Source organism: Myripristis murdjan, chromosome 15 (genome assembly GCF_902150065.1).
Source record: "Myripristis murdjan chromosome 15, fMyrMur1.1, whole genome shotgun sequence".
Lineage (NCBI taxonomy): Eukaryota > Metazoa > Chordata > Actinopteri > Holocentriformes > Holocentridae > Myripristis > Myripristis murdjan.
Window position 1 is genome coordinate 25,296,364 of NC_043994.1, and position 25,036 is coordinate 25,321,399.

Below are 25,036 nucleotides of genomic sequence, written 5' to 3' on the forward strand. Positions count from 1 at the left end.
AAAGAGGTAATTCATTGCGGGAGCAATTTACCCAGGAACTAATTCACTTTGTGGACACTTTGACAAATTAATCGCTCTTTAAGTTCAATGTATCTGGGTTGAAAGTAAAATAGCATAACTCCAAAAGACATGTGATATAGTGAGTCTCTCTAACAAAGTGCAAGCCACTTAATAGCTGAGCCCTTGTGATAGTGCTCTGCACCCACTTGCCTCACATGCTCTTAAATAAAAGTAAGAGCGCCCTCTTGTGTGGGCATGAACAGATATAACACAGCAAACTGGCAGGGTATAGTTGATTATCTTGATTTTTATTGCTATCCATATATACATCTCTCCCCCCCCCCCACCAGAATATTTATAAAGCTTAAAGCATGAGGGCCACTGTAAACAAAGAACACTGTAAAAGGCTAGACTGTTGATTTCTTTTTTTTTTTTTTGACACCATTGCAATGATTTGTTGTCTTCTCACAAAACATAAAAGGCATGTCTCTTTTATCTACTACATGATTTAACCTTTTAACAGCATTGTTCTGTAGAGTTCACCTAAATGTAAGTACAAAGCAAAGCAGCAACTGTTAATCAAACTATAGAGGCTAATCAATAAGAGGAGTACAGTACAAGTTGCTTCCACAATACCGAATGATATGATTGGAGGTGGAAATACAGCATCAGGTATATTTGCAGAAGATTAGCAGTTGGGTTGTGCGCTCAGCCCTCAATAAGATCCTATGTTAGTGAGGCTATGTGAACTGGCTGTATGGGAACTACATGTAGGCCCCTAAAATAGGCCTGGGTTGCCATAGTGACAGTGCCTGGGGTCATCAGTGTTGCAGACAAACACAAACGGCACTGACATGTTTCTGAATCACGGTAACACACCAAAGATCCCACACGGATGAAGTTACTAGCTCACTTCAGAACAACTAAACATCTTAAAACGCAACGAAACACCGCACGAAAATCTCATTCACATTGCACGACACATATTTTTGATCGTCCGTGGATATTTTCGATTCTAACTGAGATGAGGCAACGGAAACGTGATGACAAGTCCAAACATGATGAAAAGTCCAGTTCTGTAAACAGTGTGGCAGGATGAGCGACAGTGGGAGCTGCACAGATCATTTTTTGGTATGTGAATGACAGATCCATGGTCTAATAAAACTGTATTACAATACATTTTGACAGTTATTCTTGTAAGACACACACAAACCACAAACCAAATAATACCCTCATTATAAAACCATTAAAGAATACAGAACACATGTATTACAATATTACAATTTCATTCGTATTTTTTTAACCAGCATCTATTTAACTAAACAGGGGGCGGGTCACACGAAAACTGCACAGACAACCAAAGGCAATTGGATCACTCAGGTGCCAGTGGTCATATTCTCCCCTCTGTGCATTGGGGGATTATATATACTATATACTCTCTAATAAGTGCAGGGTGGCCTGGCTAACTTTTATTACCTCCTTCTCAGACTTATGGCTGCAGAGACTTTGCAGTACCAGGCTTTGGTCAGTCACTTATGCAGCGCTACCTACAGCAGATCAAATGTGCAGTCCATTGTGTATCTGTATCTGGAGAATTGCTCTGATTTGTGTCTCAAGTGTTGCAAGGATGGTCACTGAACCAAAATTATCATTCAAATAATACGGTGCATTTGGTTAAATTGAAAGTGCAAAAAATAACTTTTGGAATTCAGTCATGGAATGGGCTGGTGATGATTCCAGCCTTTTTTTATATATATATAAAGGGAGAGCATTATATGAAGGAGAAAACATATTTGAGGATAATTTTGTTGCTCCACATTTCAGCTCAGCAGCAAAAAGGCAAATTAATTTAAATCTAGTCCTACAGAGCTAGCACAGTACTGTAAAAATCTTTCTTAAAAAAATCAAAGAGGCACACAAAATAAAGCTTAACTAAAGACCATTCAAAATGTCAAATGAGTTAACAAGAAACACAGACATACTGATGTGAAGCTGAACAGTGAAGAGAATTACTCCATGTATGGAGGGAATGAGAATGTATGTCTTTTTCATTTGGGACCATTACTGGGGAGGGAACATGCATACACACGCAGACGCCACACACTGGTCATATGAAACGTCAAGAAACGTCAAACTCATTACAGTTTCACAGACACAGGCAGACTCCAGTGACAGACGGACAATTCAGCATCGAGGACGCTCCTCATCTCTGTTTTCTTCTCTTGATGTCGAGACGAAGACCATGTTGCTCCTGGACGCTGACACAAAGTCAGTGTTACATTTTCCTTCACAATGGATAAGCTGAGAATCACACAGAGGGATTATCTGACCCTTGATCAACAAAGAGCACCTCATCCCTTCTCCTGTGAACCTCCACTTGCTCGAGGTCACTCGGTGCTCTCTTGACCCAGCTCGACTTCCTCCTCGCCGGGCGTGACCTCTGGCACGGCTCCCTCTCCCTGGAACAGCTCCTCCATCAGCTGCTCTCCGGCGCTGCCCGCCCGCGACGCCCACAGAGCGGCGCCCTCCCGCAGGCCCAGCGAGCGCAGCAGGCGCGCATAGTCCACAAACGCAGCTCCGATGAGCTTATGTGCAAACACATGTCAAGGAGAAATGCTGGGTACAAGAGGACATATCGATCACACACTCCAACTTTTTTCTATTTAAAATATTCTTGCATTTGATTTCATGTCTCTCAAACGACTATGCAGACAAACTCGAAGATTTAGTCAGGACCGGTGGTTGGCAAAGACTGCTTGGCTTTGTGAGGGTTTATAAATTTAGCAGATTGCACACCGATCTGATTTAGGCTATTTAATACTGGAAAACAGCCAGTTTGCAGTTAGGTGAGACATTCGTGTTGTATTAATTCATGGTGTGATACCTCATGCTTTCCTGTTCATCTAGTGTGAGCACAGACAGACAGGAAACTAAAAGACAAACCCCAAAAATACAACACAAACAAACAAACAAAAAAAATCTGCAGTTAGGTGTGATACAATGTGTTTCCATAGTATTGGATTTTAAAAGTCTTCTGGTCTGTTCCAGGCATAGCTTTGCTCTGTAATAGGAGCGTGTTATTGGGAACATGAGAAATGTAGTACAATGTGCTCTGTGGGGCGGCTTAATTGCACATGCACTAAAAAGCTCCCTCCTATAGACCGATGTCCATTTCAGAAATGGTTAGCAGTGGAGCATTGTCAAGGTTATGAATGCACCTTGGAGTCCAGTAATTGGTTCCTGAAAAGGATATTGGAAGAGTCATTGGCCTCCATCACCCCATACTTCAGACAGGCTTCGATGAAGAGCGCAGCGCGGTCAAAGTACCTCATACTGCTCAGGCGATAGAGGGAGGAAAGGGAAAACAGAGGCAGGGGGAGAGGAAGAGAAAGCTATTGTCAGAAATGGGCATCTTCCTTGCCTTGATGTCTGGGATCCTGAAGTATATATCAATCCTGCCATCTTAATGCCTCTCTAATTCACTGCCAGGGCTTTTACTGCTGGAGGCATTTAAGAAAACAGGCTGTCAAGGAGGGCAGGTAGACCGAATCTTACGACAGCAGATCAATACTGAGGCGAAAGATGTTGGGTCAGATTGTACCATATACCATGTGAAGTGTCCTTCACTACGTTCAGAAAAAAAAAAAAAAGAAAAGAAAACTCAGCTGTTTATAATTGTGGATGAAGGGCGAGATGAGTCAAAGAGGGGGAAGGTCAGGCAGAGGAAAAGGACAAATGAGTTTGATGAGTCCAAGTGTCAAACTTAAAAAAAAGGTAATTTACTTTGGGAATCACAACAACGAGGCTGCATGTAAGAATGTATGAATTTCTGTGTGGATGGTAATGTGTGAGGTAGAGAAAGTTGCAGGGTTTCTATTCCTATTTCCATACAAGTGGACAAAGCAAAATTATTATTCATTTTTATGTGTCTGACTGATATCACCGATCCTTCATGACGCACACAGTGCCAAGAAAAGTGCAGCGTAATAGTGAGTTTAAACATTGTTTGAAACTTCCCAAACAGTTTTTTGTGTTTTTTTTTTTTTTCTGACATGCAAATTTCCCAAATCATTTCCATATGTGCACAGAAAGCCAGAGTTGGAGATGGAGATTTAGAGAGAATGAGTGAATGACGGAGATGGAGAGTTAGTTCTTTACCTGTGAAGCATCTCTCCCACTTTGTGAAAGCAGCCCAGGGAAAGCAGAACGAGGACAGCCTTTGACTTCTGGTTGACCTGCGGGGAGCACAGGTGCTCTGCCCAGCGCTTCAGCACATCTGAGCTCTCTGCCGGGTTCAGCCGCACCTGGAAAACACACAGAGACACACGCATGGCTGTGGAGCAAGGCACTGAACCTCCGACTGCTTCAATGGCTCTGCTCAGAGGCAAACAGTATGAGACCACGGTAATGACGGGCAGCTTCCGAGCGCGAGCCTATAAATAATACTAATAGAAGAAAAAGAAGAGGATGAAAAAAAAAAAAAAGAAAAAAGATGAAAACAATAATACTTTTAATGTAGCACTTCTAAAAACATAAGCCAAACCAAAAGATCAAAATCAACCGCAAAGGCTGTGAAAGCAATGGAAGAAACATTAACTTGCCCTAAGAAGTTGATAATCAATCAAAATAAGAACGTTACATAAAAGCAAATCTATAAAATTTATATACCCATTATCCTACCTCGCCCATTTTCTTACTCGTATTTTATATGGCACTGCTTTTTTACTGTCTTTGGACTGCTGTATGTCTGAGCACTGTCTTGTTACTTGTGTTGATGTTTTAACGGCGTAAACTAGTGTAAACCCTCTCGCCTGCAACACAGAAATGCTGTGAATGATATAAATGCAAGCATACACTTGCACACAGCACACGCATGCATACACATGCACACAAAAACAGTTTCAGTGGGGAGCACTGCACGGTGTCTGATGGAGGCTGCTGATGGACGCTGTCATGCTGAGTTACCTTGGCCAGCCAGGCGGCGCGATTCCACTCCCCGTAGGTCTGCAAGTAGCGGCAGGCATCCGCCGCCTTGTCAATCAAACACAACAGCTGCACTCCCTCTGAAGGGGGGGGGGGGTTTGCAAGTGAATAAATGTAAAAAAAAAAAAAAAAAAAAAAGAAAAAAGAAAAATTACTTGATCAACTTGTTAGCAAATTTTCCATGCAAGAATATCAACATATTTAACAGTACATGTCAATGAATTAATAGCGAATTCATGCTGAACCTGTATGTGTGAATCAAAATTTCAACAAATGAACAATCACATTTTTGCCCCTCCCATGAAATAAAACTGCATTTTTCTTCTCTTAACTGACAGCCCATTGGTTTACACTTTTGAAAACATGCCTCTCTGTGTAATACTCTACCCCAACATCATGTTTCAACAGGAAATACATCAAATTATAAAAAAGGCTCTAAAATGCTTTTTCATTGTGATTTAAACAGTTTCCAAAACATTTTAAAGACCTGAGTTTAGATAATCCAATCCAATGCTTAACTGAAGATATTTTAAACTTTTTCAGGATCTGCAGGAATAACTGGCATATCCCTACCTGCTAGCTTGCCGTTGGCTATCATGTTGGTGGCCACCAGTTTGATAGTGGACTGGGATGGGCCTGAGGAGGTAATAGTAGTAACGAGGCAGGCCTTAAGTGAATCACAGTAGTAGCTGGGGTTGTCGGCACTTGTCTCCAATAGCAACTGCACCGCACGGTCCGTCTGAGACCCAAAGGAGGAGATGATAAAACAAAGAGAGAGCGGTTACGGCAAAGAGGACGGAGACGTGAGGAGAGCAGGCAGGTGAACACAGGGGAACGGGAGAGAAACGCGCGGCGAGGTTATGGTCATTATCTCTCTTTTCATCTGGTACACCTGCGTGCTGCAGATCAAGGCTGGAGTTCGCACTGGGATCTGTGCAGGCTGGCCTCTGCCTGGCTGCCCATTAGAGGACTGCACTTCACAGCCATTCACACAGCCAGTCCCTAACAACTCCCTCTGAACTCTGGGAGCCTGCTGATTGCAGCCTGTGATTACAGAGGGAGTGATGGCATTGAGATGGGAAAGAATCATAAAGAGAGAGAGAGAGAGAGAGAGAAAGAGGCGAGAGGCAGCTCTGTTCCCCGCAGGCTAAGATGTCGGGGGAAAGAGAATCAGCTCTCGTCCCCCATCTTGTTCCATCAGCGCATCTTATTTACTGTTATCACAACATGCAATCGATGCACAGGTGACGGAGCTAGTCGGGCGGTCACACAGCTGGGAGCGAAAAACTGGGAGATGATTACACTGATGAACATGACTTTGTGTGTGTGTGGACCTGCATGTGATGCTGAATTCACATTATTTGGGGAAAACTGTCAACACGACTAAATATTCGAAAAAACAAAAACTTGGAAGAGTTCACTCATCTAAACCTTTTCAAGACAACAGGATTATGATTTTATGTAAACCTCGGCTTATTCCTGATCGCACACGATTAGTGAGTGGTAGAGTTGAGGTTTTACAGAATAACAACAACTGCAATGTCAACAGGAAACAGTGGGTCGATGCATATCAGAGAGTTAAATTTAACTTTTTTCCTGACAAATTTTAATGATATTTAAGGCAGACTTTTGGCCAAATCTGTTTCTCATTCAAATGATCTTTGCAGTTGAGCATGAGGGTAATTTCTATATATTTAGTCCAGTGAGATGATTCTTTGAACTGTTATAGTTTCTTCTAGTTTAGACAGAAATGTGGCACTGTAATAAATCTAACCATATTTTTTCCACAGAACTTGAGACAGTTAAGTACAAGGATTTTCTTTGATTTATCTTTCGAGGTTTGCATGCCAGTTAAGTATTCAGCAAGCTGGATTAATCTTCGATGGCTATTTTCCCACCAGGGACATAGAAAAAGACTATGTAAGATGTTATCTCTGATGCAAAAGAACTTGACTCATTTTGAGAAAAATGCAAATGACAGAAATTAGATAGAAAGTTTTTTTTTGTTGAAATTAAGGTCTCACAAACTCAAATATAGGACTATATAATGATTGCCAAGGCCTAAGACTTATAAAATTGAATTTAAGACATTTTAAGACTTTTTTAAGGATGTGTAAGATTTTTAATAGGCCTTCTTCAAAACATATATAGCATTTCCCACATTTGACCACAGGTATTTCCATGTTGGTGATGTCAGACATCAGGAAGCTGAAAACAGTACACAATATTGTCAGGTCAGAGGTCATACGCAATGTCTCCCCCATATAATGTGAATGCAGCGCATACTGTATCTGTAGTCTCCTTACAGGAGTAAGGAGACATGGTAGGAGCTGTATAAAGTGTAGTTGCTTACCTGACCCAACAGGAGGAGCTGGTCGGCGCATTTCTTAGTGTGTTCATAACTGGAGCGCTTCACCTCCTGCAGATGAACCCGATCCAACTGGAACTTCTGTTGCCCGGTAAAGGGAGAGAGTCAAGTTCACTTCCCTTCATTACAAGGTGCTTTATAGAAAAAAAAAAATCCATCTCAAAATTAAACCAACGATTAAATATGTGTGTGTGTGTGTGTAAGAAAGAGATGTAAAGAAACATAATGTGCACATGGTATAACAGCATGTGAGACAGCTGCTGGAAATAGGAGGAGAAAGAGTCTGAGGATAATTAAAATAGGGGCAGAGAGACCATAGATGGAGAGTGTAAGTATAATGTCTTTAAAATATTCAGGAGTTGTTATCTGTTTGTGGTGCCAGAGCCTCTCACACAGCCCTCATGGCATTTGGTGGCTTTCTCTGCAAAATTTTATTTGATGTTCCCTGACTAAAGATAAAATTCTTGATACAACTACAAAAAATGCGCACATGGTAACATCAGCAACCAAATAAAAGCCATGAAATGTTGGAAATGCGCTGTGTGTGGATCAACGCAGTCGATTTTTCTCATCGGTATCACGAGAGGAATGAAGGAAAAGCACGCATGGGAGACGAAGCGCGACAGAGTTCGAGATGGTTAACGGCCTTGAAGATAATGAGCTGGAGACAGCTTTTATTTATGTATGAGTCTGTGTCTGTATGTGTTTGTGTGTGTGTGTGTGAGTGTATAGCCTTGTGTATCTATATCTAACAAAAAGAGATATCCCTTTTTTGTACTTTGTGATGATGAATTCTGTGAGTCACCACCATGGGCATAAAACATAACAGAGATATTAAATGAGTTTAGTCACACAACTGCTCCACGCTGGAGTCTTACATATAAGTTATTACAGTCAGGCTGCTGCTTTTGCTGTTTTATGACAAAGGGAGCCTGGGCAGCTCTTTGAAACTCTTAACTTTCTGATCATTGCATGTTGCCTCATTAACAGGAACAGAATGTTTTATAAAGACAGAATGGTGCACACTCCATAAATCTTAAAATCATTCTTGTCTAAGAAACGTAGATGTTTATTTAAAGCTGCGCTAAGCGATTTATAACCACTAGACAGTGTCGAGAGCTCTAACTCTGCTTGTAAACAAACAGATTCCTGCTTCTGCATTCACAGCAGCTCGGCTGTAACAAAACCGAAAGTTAAAGTGAAAAGGGGGCGTTTTGGGGATGGAAATGAAGGATATATTTCACTCTCACGAAGGTCTTGCTGGATTTTTTTTGCTTCTGACCTTGAAAATGTGGTGAAGTTGCAGACTTTCAGCTACAAGGCAAACAACCGCTTTGAGTGAGTTTTTTCTGTCGTGGAAGCACTGACTGAAGCAACAGAGGCATTCGTGAAACTGATCTGAAATTTGATTAAGTTTGTCTGCACAATGTGGGCAGAGATACACTCCAGGCCAGAACAAAGAGAAGAAAGAGATGAAAAACGAAATGGCAAATGGCAAATGTCTGGGCCTCGCCACTCGGTATTGGTTGATATTATTAAGAGGTACAAAAGTTTCTGTAGGCCACAGGTTAGTTTCAGGATTGATAATAGGTTTAAAACTTTTGAATAAAAGGGCCCCTAATAACTGAAATTAGATGGTCCATTTCTCATTAACGGCTATTCGTGTTCTATCTGAAAACAAGATTATGTTCTTTCCTCTGCACACTTGAGTATATTGATGCAGCCTCGTGGGGGAAAAAAAGCGTGGACTTACCAGAAATCAGGTAACGCCTGTCTTCACACACACAAAAGGTGTACTTTTGTAATTACTAGGCACATTTTCTCCAATTAAACTTAGAAAGTTTGAGACACTTTCCACTATTACCTTGAAATTAAGACTAGACACACAAAACAATGTGGAGCGCATCGGAGCTACAAAAAGAAACAAAAAGCAAACAAACAATAAAAAAATACATACCAGATCTGTGATTAAAAACCTCTACCATCACCAAGGCAACAAACAAGCAGATGTCTGTTCACTTGGCTGCATGGCTGCCATGACAACCAGCAGAGCGATGTGGACAGACACAACAGAGGTGGACCAATCAATAACTTCTTCTGATGAAACTTTTCTGACACTCTACAGAGTTAGACGAGTTGATAATTAAAACTGAAAAAAAAAAAGGGTTGCATTATCTATCAGGGCCCTGGCTCTATACAAACCTCTTTCTCCATCCTGCTGTTTCAGCGATGCCATCAACGAGGCACATTGATCCAGCCAATGCACCTTACCCAAAACCCTACACAGACAAGAGGGGATGCTTTGTTCTTACTCTCATGGGGTCTACACTCGTCGTAGGCTGGGAGGAAATGTTGAAGGAATGAAAAACTACAGCAGAGGAGAGAAATCAAAGTTTGCGTCAGCTGCTACCTCAAGACCTGGGCTTGGTGAGAGAACAGAGGAGCCGCGACCGATAATGGCCCCGCTCAGGCCTGGTTTTAACATCTGCTTCAATTTCAAGTGATCCAACCACAAACGGACAGCGTGGACAGAGGTTATCATGTTTCACAAATGTGTCAATAGCGGCTGCATGTGATGGGATTCGTGTGCGGGCTCAGATCCGTCAGAATTACTTCCTCCCTTTCTTCTCTTGCTTGGAAACCCCTGGACCTTGCGCCCGTGCCAGACTGGTGGCACTGCTACTGACAGCCCTGTCTTTTTACATTGAGTTTGCCTTTGATAACGGCCAGTGTAATTTTTTCCAAGTCCCAGAGTAGAAGGTCACTGTAACACGAGACCAAGGCTGGCATGTTCAACATTCCCGGCCACAGAGTTGCTACGAGGCTCAGTTCATTGGATATGATGGGCAGCACGACAGGTAAAGAGTGGTAATCAGAGCAGAGAGAGAGAGAAGGAGAGAGAGAAAGGCATGTGTACTGTTCACATGCCTCCACTTTCTCAGCGGAATTGCTAAAATACGTAAATATATTTTTTCATGTCTGTGACCTATTCTACAGATACAGATGTTAAAATTATAGTGAAAGGCATTTGTTATGTCATGTTGCTGTTATGCTGTCAATATGACTATCAAACCAGGTCATTTTCCCTGTCTATTTTTGATGAGAACAGCGCACCTCCCGCAGAGAAAATAGGCTCCACGCTGAAACTCTAGCTGACAGCGAGGCTTGAGCCACTGCTCGCCCGGGCTGTGTAGCTGCTCTAATCTGGTAAAATGGGCACTGAAATAACAATCATGAGTTTCTGCTCAGGAAGGCAGGATGTCCCAGGCGTTACTCCAACTACATCCTGTCCCTTTTTCCTAGGGCTGACTCTCATGGTTCTGCTGTGAGTGGTTAGAGGAGGTTTTTCTGGTCGGTGTCAGATTTCTTAAATCCCTCCCCTCTTTTTAGGTAAAATCCCCCAATCTTGTTTTAGTCGTGCTGAGTCCTGTTCTTCATCGGAGTGTGGGGAGTTTCGCTCTGTGCCACGCTCCTCCGTGTTGTTATTGGAGCCAACATGTAGTAATGGTGCACTAAAGACAACCAGGAACTCTGACTGAACAATGTAAATGTACTGCTGTGATGCTGCTTGGCAATAACAGCGATACAAACAATAGTGGAAAATCTGTAATGACAGATATTTTTCTCTCATTTCTCTCAAAGATGCCGCTAAGACACTGCAAAAACAAAAAAATGGTCATATTTGAATGTCATGCCAACAGTTTGTTCGATCAAATGATCCTTCCTTCCACAAAGCCACTAGGCAGTCCTCTGATGTTGTTGGAGATGCATCAGGACGCATTAGTATTCATATTGCAAATGGGTGGCCCAATGTGTCCATTCAGACCACCTCCAAATGTGGTCTGAGTGATCCGATCATAATACCTCGTTCACATCAGAGTGCTATCTCTGTCTACAGCTGTAGAAAGTGTGATGCCAACATGAAAACACATTTGCTCTCTCTGGTGTTGCTGACCTGGAAGTAAGAGCTCTCACACAGGGTGTCATGGCAGATGTCCAGGTGGTTCTGCGGTGAAGGCTGGGCTCCTTCATTTTGGGCCTGGCCCTCTGCCGTGGGCACGCTAAGCTGGCGAGCCTGGGCGAACGATTGGAGGTAGTGGGCTGCCACTGTCCAGAACTGAAGATCCGACTCATCTCCAAACAGCCTGTTAGACACAACCACAACAAGAAAGCATCAGCTGGGCACTGAGTGGATAATTTTCTCTCTGGAGTAGTTAGTCAAATCCTGCATTCTGAATCATCGTGTTGCTCTGTTCCCCAAGTAGTCTGCTCACTAATGACCACAGTTCCTACATCTTCCAGCCCACGCCTAGCTCCTTCAGCAAGCCCCCCACCCCTTCTGCATCTATCTTCCTTTCTTCGTTTATTTGCCTCACTGCCTCCTTTTAACATATTTGTGCAGACACATAGCTGTTGCTAGGCTACCTTTCAACCTTCACAAAAGGGTTGAAAACTTGGATGTTGGGATGGGGAGACGTTATATGATCCTGAGCTCTTTGTGAACACGAGGTGACAGTGTTCATCTGTGCAAAGAGGGACTTTGAGAATTTCCAGGTAAATCACAGTTGCAATAATGGGATGCAAACACCACGGAGAAACTGCATTTTCAGCTCAGAATGGCTGTTCTAGGTTTGGAAGACGCTCCGGGGAAATGGGAACTGGAGCAGAGACAAGATCTAAGTTGCTGACACTGGCTCTCATGTCATGCATTTTTTTGCAGTAATACAGAATCAGGGTTGTACAGTTACAACTAAAATAAAGAAAACAAAAACAGCCTGTTCTTTTTCCTTATTATCTTTTCTCAGCATCTTGACTGTTTTCAACTACTGTATACATTCTGAGGGAAGATAAAATAGCTTCATGGAGAATAAATGTGATTGATGTTGCACAGGCTGGACAAATCAAAATTGAGATGCTGTTTACAATCACATGATGTGAAAACTGGCAAGCAATTTATCTGTACCATGTAACAGCAGTAAGTGATTGACATGTTGCTAAACTGTGACTCAGTTCACCTTCGGTTAATGAAAACTACAACCATGACACAAATTTTCCTCATGATGACAGGGCGGTAACAACTCACAGTCATCAATTACATCAACTATTCAAAATACATCAAATTGTTCATGTTCATAATCAGGGTGTAATTTATCTTCACTCATTTATATTCATAGCATTACTGTGACATGGCCAAACCCTGCACATATACAGGAGAGTCTGAGTGCTGAAAGAAAGGAAATACTGCAGAAAAAATAAAAAAAGATAGCGTGATGCTTTGTTCACTATGCAGACTTGCAAACTAGAGAGCTAGCTACCTTTACTGCAAAGGAAAAAAAAACACTCAGCAACTGCTACATTATTAATTGCCATACAGCTACTCACAGCTACAATTCTGAAAGGTTGTGCTTACTAAATTAGTCATTTGCTGTAGACTAATCAATTAGATAATCGTTGCAGCCCCAGATGATAAGTGATATAGGATTATGGCTCATTTAACACATAAAATTCTAGCTGCTCCACAGAGAGAGCTGTTCTGAATGAAGAGTAATATAACTTTGGCATGTGTATATGCAAACACATAAAAACAACAGCAGAGCATGCTGTTGAAGATACAGCTGCCAGGCAAGTATAGTAGGTTTTAATTACTTGCTTAATTATGTCTGTTACTGTAAAGGTGCACAGTATAGGCCCTTTTTTAATTGCCACTTAATGATTTTTTTTTTAAACCAGTCAATATATCAGAAAGCAACACATCAACTTTAATTCTTATTATCTAAATGCACTATACGATGAATGAGCGTTTCGACCCCTGAGGATTTATTCCACTGATTTGTGACCATGGACACTTCTACCACACACGATGCAACAGCATGCCAACAAAGGCAGAGGGACAGCTTTCATTCTTTTCACAGGAGGCGGTCCCTCGATGCCTGATGGCAAATCCTGACAGTCAGTGTCTGTGGTGGAGCTTGGGGGTGACAACAACCCGATTCTTCATGAAGACAGCAGTGGTGTGTAAACAGCGGTAACCTCATGCTGACTTGTAACTCACCGTGAGACCAACAGGCAACGCTGCAGCAAGCTGAGCTCAGGGTCCTGCAGCACACTCTTCGTATCACTGGGGAGCCAATCAGAGGCAGACAATCAGAACACAATATGAGCCAATTAAACTTCACACACAGCAGGCCCAGTCTGGCTGATTCTGAAGATTCCTCTTATCTGTTGACTGATAGAATACAAGGTCCTCTGGCCTGCTGTCTACACACAAAGTATCCCAGACAGCGTCTGCAAGCCGGGAGCGCATAGACACGACAACAGACACATCGGCATGCACATACAGCCACACACACACACCCACACACATGCACCAACAACTCAAGTTGTAACTTTTTAAGTCGACAAGACGCTGACAATAAAAATGCCATGAGAAGACAGAGGAATAATAACTCACTTAGACAAGGAGTTGAGCTGCTCCTGGATCAGGCCTTTTATCTCATCTTTCTCATTGTAGTCCCTGGAATAGAGAGATCAAACTCGGTCAAACCACTTCTCACATCTCCCTAAAATAAAACCTGACCTGATATTAAATAGGAAGCAGGGAACCCATTCATTAGGAGAAGTCAATCTGTGGTGTCAGGCAATAATAGATAACTCTATTTTAATATTTATGCTGAGGTTAGGGAGCATCCTCAGTGCGCTGCAAATATAGCTGAGTGAATTATGATAAGCCAGACATTCAGCAGGGTGAGTGTGTTCAGTGAAACAGAAGAATGCCAAGCCGAGGGCTCAACTAAATGGGGGATAATTACATCAAGCTATAGTTAAACATAGAGGCAGCTATCTGACAGAGGAAAGACATTTCCCTGCTCTCTCAGGATAGCCTCTGCTGTTCACTTGTTCACAGAGGTGAGGTGCTCACAATGGTGATTTGGTATTTCTTTTATGGCAGCTATAAACGCAGCACTAGGATAGCTGGCAGGAATTACGGCGGTATGAGATGGATGGAACGCCTCAGGTCTGGTTAGTCCAAAATTGATGGGATTATTTTAAATTCCAGTTCCTTAACTATTTCTTCTTAGCAACCTGAATCCATAACACTTCCCTTATTGGTTGCTTTATTAAATTTACAGACCTTTACAGAAATTCCCGAAAGATGCCAGTCATACCGCAGCGTTTATTCTTGTACTGACAGTGACTCAAAAAACGACTCCAGCCCCCAAAACTGAACATGTGCCAGGTAACTATTTAATATGTGGGAGACTAGCTATAGGGTTGCATCGTGATGTACTAAGGCTCAAGATGCAGACTATGCACCCATAGTAACACAGCAGTAACAAAAAGGACGACTGGAGCTTTTATCAGAGAGCAGCCATACTTTCGATCACATATTCATTGCCATGCTCACGCTGCTGCTGTGCACATAAAGTACAAGGCAACAGCTCTTGTGCTGCAGAGAACTGAACTAAAAAAAAAAAAAAAAAAAAAAACTCTGCATCCCCCTGAATCTCATTAGACTACACACAGAAGACCAGAGAGGAATTGAGAGCTAAGCAGTTTGATTGTAAATTTAAACAAAAAAAATAAATAAATAAATAAAAAAAACAGCAGGAAAATGGGAATCAATGACTGGAATCAATGAAGCAAATTTCTATCTGACTGGTTTCTGGAAACAATGGAAATGGGTCTCACATCCCGGCTCCTATTCATGATAACTAGTGTCCATGTTAAATGAACTGCTGTAGTTAAACATTCGCTTTGTGAGCCCCTTCCTTCACAGACAGCTTGTTGAGTCCACACACAAAGAAGCACAACACTACGCTTTATTATATGTATATTCTGAGTTCTGGATAACTTTTTTTTTCCTGGTTTGATCTTCAGCACATGTACTGAATGAACTATTAGCAGAAGTGACAGTTTCTCGGCAAATTGAGGGGATGTTGCACTTACACCTGAGTGATATCCATGGTGAAGGTTCCTGACCAGGGCTGCAGCAGGAGGAAAGCCTTGAGGGTGAGGGCGGCTCGGGGAAGCAACAGGTAGGGACACCACACTGGGTCTGGACCGAATCAGAACAGAGCATTAAGCGATGGCTGTTAATTAGGGTGGAAGAATGAATCAATAGTGCAATTTCAACTTGCTTTGCACAAATAGCACATTTGTGTTCCCGTGACGTGTATTTGTCTGTTGAGGGCGTTTTCTTCCGCAGTTAATTACTGTGATGTATGGCTGATTATCTTACAACATATATCATATTACAGAAATGTGGGTATCATGATACCATCAATATTGTATGTAAAATATTGTGATAGTATCATATCATGAGCTACCCAGTGATTTCCAACCCTACTGTTTGTCATTAGTCCTCTCATGTCACATTTCATTAGACCCCAGAAACAACAGGCCAGGGATGTTATGGATTAGCCTCAACCGCTATCGTGTCTGCATCTGTTCCTGCAGATTCTGTCTGTGAGTGTGATGCTTGAATGTTTTCAAATTTGTCGTGCAAATTCATGAACCCTTGAGGAAGAACTGCAGTGATTTTGGTGACCCCTTGCCCTTTTCTTTCCACCATCAGGCCAGACTTTCAGTTAGTGAACACAACAATGTTAGCACTGATGTCAGTAAACAGATGTGTTGTGGGGTAGATTAGGAAGACTAAATCATTTCATTACTCGACACTGGAGATTCTGGTCTTTTTCAGGGTAGACCTTGGTGTCATTCAACAACAGCATGTCTAGTTATGCTGCTCACATTAATGTGTAACTGAATAACATTAAAAAGATATATCATCCAATGAAATATGTACTTCATTGTGTCTAGTTCCCTCCCATCTCTAATGATATACATTTTTCTTGAATTCAACTGCTTGCTCTCTTCCAGTCCGATCTCACCAGTCAGGTCCTGTTCATCCATGCGGTAACTGGCAGACTTCATTGCCATCTCCAAAACTCGGATACAGCCATCATCGGAAGCCAGCACCACCTTGTCCGATGTGCACCAGTCTATGTCCAGGATGCGGTAGTTCACATTTCGACCAATCCGCATGCTGCTCACCATCTGGACCTGCAGGAGGGAAAGACCAGCACGTGGTAATAAAGTTCAGCATGTGTTGCAATGTAAGTTACTTTTAAGGCATCTGCTACATCGCTAGGGAGGTAGAAGACGGACAGTTATTCTACAAAATTCAAAAGGTGTATAGCGGTTACTATGAAATTCCCGAAACATTATTGGATTTGATATAATAAGCCTGTCAAAAATTGATAGGGTGCAGATAAGACGGCAAAACTCATTTATGCTGGCTATAGCAGGATGCAAAAAGGAAGTCTCTGTGGACAAACAGGCTTTTCAGAAAGAGGTCTCCAAAACCTCTCTCCCTGGCTTGTTTATGAGGATTGTATGGGAGTCATTGTAACCCAGCTGTCAGCAGAGCACTGAAGCGTTTCAGAGATCTCTCCTCCACTTCTATCCTCCCCCCCATCTCTTATTCTCACTGCAGCTTGCTCCATCTGTTGTCTGCCTTTACTGCCGGGGAGAGAAAGTGCATCTTATCTCGGCTCCTCATAAGAAACTCATCCATCCACCAATACAGCGGTGCTCCATTGGGACTACCTCCCTCCAGCCCTCCTCTCCATACAGTTTCCACCCATACAATCAAACATTTATCTGCGTCCACATTCATCTTCGGTCCAATATATTTTAAGCATTATTTGCTGTTGAGTAAGCTCAGTTCAAACTAATATTGTGGCTTGGCTACAGATAACAACAAACAAACAAATAAAGGGCTACTCTATGACATTAGATCTGGTGATGAACTGAAATGTTTGCCGGGAGCATTTCTAAATGAGCTATAATGAAGACTCTGCAGAGAGAGGACTTTCCAAAATTCAGTAAACAAAGTTTAACAGAAGGAGGAGATGCATGACACTTAGAGGTACCAGGATCATCTATCCTGCTATGGTTGGGTCTATTAGTGTCAGCTGAAAGCTTTTAGGGCTTTTGTGTGGTGTTGTGCAGCCCACTGATTCTTTAAAACCAAGGGACAATTATAGTGGATGTACTATTACAGCAAACATTGCCGCTTTGAGAGAGCACATTAGTAAAAATAAATATATTTATATTCCACCACAACACTGCGGTGCTTCAGTGACTGCAGTCCCACTGAAACACATTAATCCTGCCACTGTAAATCCTTCTTTGGCGAGTTTGAGAAACTTTCCAGACCATTTCCATTTCATCAGAGTTATGGTCTGTTGGTATGCCATCAAGCAATGCAAGTTGGGCATTTATGGTGTATAACAGTGAATCAATCAATAAATCAACCGCATATTTTTGTTTTGGTTTTTGGCAGGCTTCATTGTGCAGGGCCTTACATCTTTGGTGTCCCAGACCTCTGCCCCATCTGTGTACATGACCAGCAGCTTCTGGTTGCCCTTCCCTGGGGCAAAGCGGATTTTCTTCACCCAGCCACGGTGAGTGGGGATTCCCCTGGGTCAAACAAAAGGATTAATCACTAAACACCCAAGGGGACACTGGCGCCTGTTCCAATGCATCACAGAGAAATAAGCCGTTACCTGGACAAACGAGCCTTGAGGTCCCAAAAGTTGAGGTTTCCATCCACGTCTCCAAGCACCAGTGTGTCTCCTTTCCAGGCAATGCATGCAATGCTACCCATACTGCCCTGCAATAGAGGAAGAAAATACAGATACTCATTCAAAGAGGAAGGGCAGAGTGAAGTGGCTACTTAGACACACACTTGCCCCTTGTCATAGATTCCCATTCAAACAATCTATTCTTGCATTGCTCATGTACAAAACCTAAATATCCATTTTGCATTTCTGATAGCTTGTCTTGATATTAACCATGTTGCCTTTTACATATAAGGATGCTTTCTACTGTCAACAGAACATAGTGTAAAGATTAAAAACTTAATAATGCTAACAAGCATAAGGAGTCCCAAGCAGCATCACTAGTGAGCCAGATGCACCCTGCAAGTACCTAGAGTGCCTGTGTCTATCTATAAAAACATCAAAGGGCTATGATCCTATGAGGGTAACAATCAGGCAGAATGATGCTGTAATGTTCACAAGTCACATGTCTTATAATCACTGCACTGCAAGTGCAACCTCAGCCTGAGAAACGGCTACTGCCAATTCTATAAAAACATCCATACTTCTGTGTTTGGTCTGAGAGTGTGAACAGGAAGAGGAATTAAAAAGAAATCTGTGACAGCCAAGTGGTAAAAGAGGCGAGACATTGCTGAGTCGAAGCAATTCAACACCGAAAGATGGAGTGCAGATGTGAAGACATTAAGTGTCAGCTCACCTTCAGTGTGCACACTGGATGATACGACAAAACTTTTTAGCAGAGTTTACGTCAGTTTCCTGACAGAGAGATGAAGATCCTATATCATCCTGAAAGGATTATAAAACCTATGGGGGTATGCAAATCTTTGAGCAGTGAATCTGCAGCCGTCTTGGAGATAAGGCTTTAAATCCCCAGGTAAACCTCCGTTGTCTGTCTGTGTGATACTAATGGATGCAGGTGGTGAGCAAGCAAACACAGTCTGCTTAACAATCCAATCTGCTGCTCAGAAATGGACAACTTCAGAATCTGATACACTGTAGTAGCTTGGTGTAAGATTTCTGCAGCCAAAAGACACTGAACAATGGGTTTATGCCAGCTCAAAATGAAAATGGGAAATAAGTGGGAAAAAAATGAGTCCTGTGTGACAGGGCATGAAATTGTGCTGATTTTTCATAGACAAAAGTTGTTAGCAATCAGCATCAAAGGACCTTATATAATCACCCGACTAGGGACAATTACACGAGAACATGAAGAGACAATTAGTCCCAGAGAGTTTTCATAATTCTTCCGATAAACGACTTATCAAATATTAGCCTGGTTTCTATGGTGCTCCTGGAGAAAAAAATGCATGCTTTGACAAATAAACACCTTTCTTAAATTTGTGGTCACAAGATTATTTGTTGTCGGTGGCAGATCTGATTGTAAAAACATCAAAAAGTCATGCTGCCATGATATTATTACTGCATCTTGCAGTCAACCAGATGAAATAAACCCTTCTGTATAATAATAGCCTGTCTCCATTTATCAGCTTGGCAATTTTGGTTGTCAAAGGAAATTACAAGATGGTTTACTATTAGAAGTTTTACAACCAAATACAGTAGCACTTTCTCATTTAATCTCGTCTTTCTCTGTGTTTGAGTGACACTCTGAATCACTGGAGAGAACACGTGCACAACAACATTATCTGGGACAAACTGATGACACACTTCAAGGCACTCAAACACAAACACACACAAACACACACACACACACACACACACACACACACACACACACACACACAGCTTGGTGGGATGTGCAATGAAAAATCAGGTTTATAATGTGAAAAAAGAGGAGGCTGCAAATTTTAGTTGACAAAGCTTCAGCTTGATTGCATGCCATTTATGACTGTGTGTGGCACATTCAATTGGCCAGGTTTGTTGTGGTGCCAACAGCTATATCATCCCCCCACACAAGTTAAAAAAAAAAAAAAAAAACCTGAGAGGACACAGGATGTAAAGAGTGACTGCTGATTTTTACTTTGTGGAGGAGGACATTGTACAACCGCATTCCTACAACCAGAAAGCACAGGGTTTTTTTTTTTTAGCTCCATAATAAGGTAAAAAGCCCACACAAACACACAGGTTTGACCTGAAAAAGAAATAACTGGGAGGGAAATGTCTTTCGCTATCATCCCTCCATGCTCTTTGGCCTGAGGGATGAAAAGTTCATACCACAAAGGAGAGGCAACTTTAAAAGAAGTGACGCCAAAACAAGGACACGAGAAGAAAGAGACAGGACATCATAAAAAACGTGGTTAGATTACACTTTGATTAAAGAAGTGACTGAATATTGACGGATGAAATGGTGGAGCTTTGAATGTATGAAAAAGAAATATGAGGACCGTCAGGGTCACATTACTATAGAAGAGTATAAGGTAATAGATTAACCAGACAGGTTGAGAGACAGAGAGAAAAAGGAGAAAAGAAAAACATTGGTACAGTAGAAGCAGCAGGGAGGGAGAAGATGAGAAGGAGCGTGTATACAGAAAAGTAGGTCTCTGTGTATTAATAAGGCATTGGCAAATCATGAATTTACATGAAGAGAGACAGAGAGATAGAGGGAAGGTTGGAGGTTTGTGTGTGCACTAATGTGGATGACCTTCAAGTGCAGCCCAGGAAGGTAAGAAGGCAACAAAAAATGACAAGGAGGAAGGGAGGAGTGTAGTCTCTGGACTCACGTCAGGTGGGATTCGTGCGCCGTCTTTGACTGTGTTGCCCTCTACAGTGATGTGGTAGACCTGCCCGTCTGTGTCGGTGAATACAAAATGCTCCCTGGCTGAGATGGCCTGGCTCGTCTCCGACTTGCTCTCTGCATCCTGCAGAAGACTGTAGTGAAGGAATAACACCGGTACAGACAAATCCCTCAGATACACATTACTTGACAGGTTTCTTATACTTCTGATGTGAAGATTCGTGACTGGACTTTTGGTGTTCAACAGGATATATATGGCTGATAGAGGCAGGGCAATAACACTAACAACTTGGCCATGTCTTGCCGTGGCTGGAGATTACTTTTTAAAACAACAAATGGGACCATCACATTGTAGTTTTAAAATGACAGATTACACAGCAGGAGGTAATTATTTTATTTATGCATTTATTTTCGAATGATTAATGAACTGACGGAATTGTAGTGTCTTGAGATCAAATTTCCCTCTGATATAAAATCATTATTCATTAAGTTAAAGGTGTGTGAGTCAAGGGTGCAACATTTGGTCACAAATAGCTACAGTATAGGTCTAAAATGGAGCTATAACAATATACTAGTTGGTGATACAACAGTGAGATACTGGTCTTTTAAATAATACTGGATACTGGCATGTCAGTGTTGTGTACCTTGGGTATGATGGAAGCCCTTCCCTAACCTCAGCTAGTCCGTAAGTGTTTCATATGATTCTGTTTATTTCAAATGGCTGAGCAGAGAAATCATTCCGGTGTTGTGCTGAATATTTCATGCAGAAGCTTCAGGTTTGGTTTTCGATATCTGGGCGATCGAAGTTGGCAAATACAAATATACAGCACATACAGAACAAAACATAGCTGCACAAAGCAAACATTAGTTACCCAGAGGAGAGCACATAAAGTATTATTTAAGAAACCTGCTTCCGATGTGGTCCTCTTGAGGGATGCCACCCGGGAAAACGCGCAATAGCACCTGCCTCATCCAGACCTGAGGAGCTGCTGACTCACTAAAAATAATTTCTTTAGCGCCGCCTCAGTGTTACATGATGCTCTAAAAGCCACTTCATTCCTGTATAGAATAACATTCTGGGAAACCTTGAGTACTTCAAACAAAGTGTAGTAGGCACACACATCACATAAATGTTGAGTCAGGCGCTGGACCAATGAAAAGCAGCGATGGAGACAGACGATGGTCCGCTCACTGTAGCTCCCTTAAATGAAATTTATTCAGACATCCACAAAGTCAAAGTGACGTCTTGAGATTCATGCTCTTCATCAGACTTAACAAGACATATAGTCGCCATCTTAAATAGATCATGAGCTCGAGTCACATGACTGACGACTATATGTCTTGTTAAGTCTGATGAAGAGCACGTAGGTTGAAACGTCACTTTCACTTTGTGGATGTCTGAGTAAATTGCACTGATGGGAGCTACAGCGTCAGACCTTCATCTAGATACAAGAACTGGATACTAAAAAAACTTTTGGAAACGTTCTGACATGACGGAGGTCAAATATTAAGATAGCCAGTGCGAGCAGTTCAACTGAAAAACACTGGTTTCAGCTTTCAAAGACCCATATCAGTCAAACCATAGTCTAAATGGTGAAAACGGAACTATATAATTATGTGTACTGGCACTGAGAATCTGTATTTTTGCCCAGATTCCACAGACATTTTCGTGCAATTACCACACAAAATGATGCTATTTATTTTCCCTACTATTCTAGCACTGCATAGCAACCGTGACTCCCAGGGAGCCTGTGTTGCCAGCGTTTTTGTTGCCACCACACACCCACCCACCCACCACCAACCAACCAACCTGATGACTGAGGACTCAACACTGCTCTGCTCAGCATCGGATACAGTCTGTCGAGCCATGGCCTCCCTCGCTGCCATCTGTTTCTTCTTCAGACTCTTCAGGTTGTGGGATGGGGACCACTCCTGTTTACACACACACACACACACACACAAATGCAAAGACAATAACAAACCATCAGACAGCAAAAGATATAGAGACAGGAGCAGGAGGACAGGAAGTGATTTGCACACAGATGCTCACATAAATAAAGTTCTGATGCAGCAGTGTTACTATCCTTGACCCTTCTGTCTTACTGTTGGATGACTGTAGCTGCAGCCCGTTTGGCTTGAGGTTGTAATCAATATGGAAATGAGGCGGCAACGAGGGGCTGGGGGAGGCAGGCATGTATTATTAAGGTTACTGGGGCTGTTATTGGCACTGTGGAGGATTTTACAGCCCCACTGTAAAGTTTGTCCAGCATAACTCTTCTTTTATGAGCATTTGCCCGGCCTAATGAAGCTACTGTTCCTTGCTGAGCTGGGTGAATTTTTTCAGGCTAATCTTTCAAATGGCCCACACCAACACTAGGAAGGGAAGGGGCAGGGGAAATATAGACACTATTACCGAGAGGGAGAGTCAACAACTTGTATTGCTGTAGCACTGACAGTTTGTTTTGTTAATGTGTGTGTGTGTAAAAGTGCAGACGCATGCAAATACAGCGTAAGCGCATTAGGATGAGGGAACCTGGGGAGGCAGTGATGTGAAACGCGTCATTTGCTCTGATGTTTTTGCTCCCATAAATTATCAATAAAAACAGTTAGAGTGTTTGGCAAACATGTATTCCTTACTGGATGTTCTTTCTTTTTTTTCTGCCATTAAACCAGCACGTCAGATTTAGAGATTAAGAGCTGTGCAAAGAAAACCATATCCCTTATGTGTATGTGTTTTAGTGTGTGAGTTGAGATTGTGAGTATGTGTCTTATTTGTGTTTGGGTGTGGATTCGTAAGTACCAGTGCCGTGACGGTGGGGAAATTCTTGGCCATCTCTCGAAGAAGAGTGCCTGTCCTGATGTCCCACAGCTCCAGGGGTTTGTCTCTGAACACCACCACCAAGTACTGCCTGAGGAAACACACACACACACACACACACACACACAATCATAAGAGGCTTAATCTAAAAAACCAACACTTCCACCCCTTTAAGCCACTGCAAATGAGTTCTTGTCACTGGATGCTGAATCGAAAGTGATTGTCAAACACTGATGGTCAAGTGGTTGAAAGGTCTCGACACTAATTAACCGCTGGATGCCTCCTTTTAGAGAGTTGACAAGTCACCTCAGAAGCTCTGTGAACTCAATCTGAGTGTGTGCTGTCTCATATTTCAATTTGACAAAACAGCAGTGGCATACTTGGCCTAATATTTGAGAGCAAACAGATAAACTGTTGACTGCCCATGTGCTCAGTTTAATGGCCAACTCTCTCACACTCCTAAGTAGTGGTCTACAGGAGAGCATACACTCACACGCACTTACAATTGAGTGGGCAACACATGTACTTGGAATTAACATTTTTAGACTAACATTGATCTTATATTGATCATTGAGCTAATAATTGTGTCCTTAATACCCGCTGAACTGTCCATCCTAGTACGGCTTCCCTTTCTTTGTGGTATCTCACAAGATTTGTTTCATTCTTTTGTTTTTGTTTTTCTTGTTTGCTGCCCACTGTGAGGGTTCAGGTCAGGGGCTGTCATTTTATTTTTTAGAAACTGCAGGACTGTGAAGCCCTTTGAGACAGTAAACGGTTATTAAGGGCTCTGAATAAACTTTAAGAGTAGAGTTTTCAATCAAGCTCATGTTATCAGCACTTGATTGTCTCTTCGGTTGTATGAGGGCACAGTTTGGTCTATTGCGGTGGTAAAGTAAAAACTAAATAAATAAATAAATAAAACTGAGGAATATGAGCAAAAATATTCCTGGGCAGATTTAGTTTGAGGGTAAAATTGAGAGGAGCAGGCCCTTGACCTAAGGTTAGCCGGGTTGTATTTCTGAACCGCCTGGGAAAATTCCTCTCTGGTCAAGTGAACGAGTAATACTTTAACATCCCTGAAAAACTACCATCTCTCTGTCCTTGAGCAAAGTACTGAAACTTCGATGATGCAGAGTTTCTGAACAGGGAATGATCCGATCAGAATCGGTTCAGAAGCATTTGTTGATGGCAAACACATAAATTCAATATCTGTCCATCATTTGTACAGATATTGAATGGAACTGAAATGGAGCTGTAAATCTGAGAATTACAGCCACCTCGTTTGGATGAATACTGTTAAATTGACTTTTCAGTTTTCTCAATTTCTTTCTATTTTCTCAAACGGACCAAAGACACGTAAAATAAATGAACTGTGAGATCACTGTAATCCATCTACCGAGGGCCTTGCTTATTCTTAAAGCTGAAGAATATACAAATCAACACACACCTATAGCTATGTGTGCTTACATTACACGAAAAACAAAAACAGCTGGCAAGGGCAAGTAACAGTGAGATTATGCCAATTATATTTTCTAATTTAGTCACAGTTT

The 25,036-nt window shown here is 42.0% G+C and overlaps 1 protein-coding gene across 1 annotated transcript in view; it reads right to left on the reverse strand.

Annotated features, from left to right (window-relative positions):
* Window positions 1-289: 289 nt before the first annotated feature.
* wdr11 (WD repeat domain 11) overlaps window positions 290-25,036 on the reverse strand; it is a 64,305-nt gene continuing 39,558 nt past the window's right edge. Inside the window, exons 14-29 of the mRNA XM_030070415.1 lie at window positions 23,469-23,577; window positions 22,479-22,600; window positions 20,655-20,802; window positions 17,923-18,029; window positions 17,722-17,836; window positions 16,243-16,414; window positions 15,299-15,407; window positions 13,803-13,865; window positions 13,404-13,469; window positions 11,307-11,496; window positions 7,337-7,432; window positions 5,557-5,722; window positions 4,966-5,063; window positions 4,159-4,304; window positions 3,254-3,333; window positions 290-2,590 (exon numbers count right to left, since the gene is read on the reverse strand). Of these exons, the coding sequence (XP_029926275.1) occupies window positions 2,388-2,590; window positions 3,254-3,333; window positions 4,159-4,304; window positions 4,966-5,063; window positions 5,557-5,722; window positions 7,337-7,432; window positions 11,307-11,496; window positions 13,404-13,469; window positions 13,803-13,865; window positions 15,299-15,407; window positions 16,243-16,414; window positions 17,722-17,836; window positions 17,923-18,029; window positions 20,655-20,802; window positions 22,479-22,600; window positions 23,469-23,577 (1,990 nt within the window). The 3' untranslated portion in view covers window positions 290-2,387. The remainder of the gene's footprint in view (window positions 2,591-3,253; window positions 3,334-4,158; window positions 4,305-4,965; window positions 5,064-5,556; window positions 5,723-7,336; window positions 7,433-11,306; window positions 11,497-13,403; window positions 13,470-13,802; window positions 13,866-15,298; window positions 15,408-16,242; window positions 16,415-17,721; window positions 17,837-17,922; window positions 18,030-20,654; window positions 20,803-22,478; window positions 22,601-23,468; window positions 23,578-25,036) is intronic.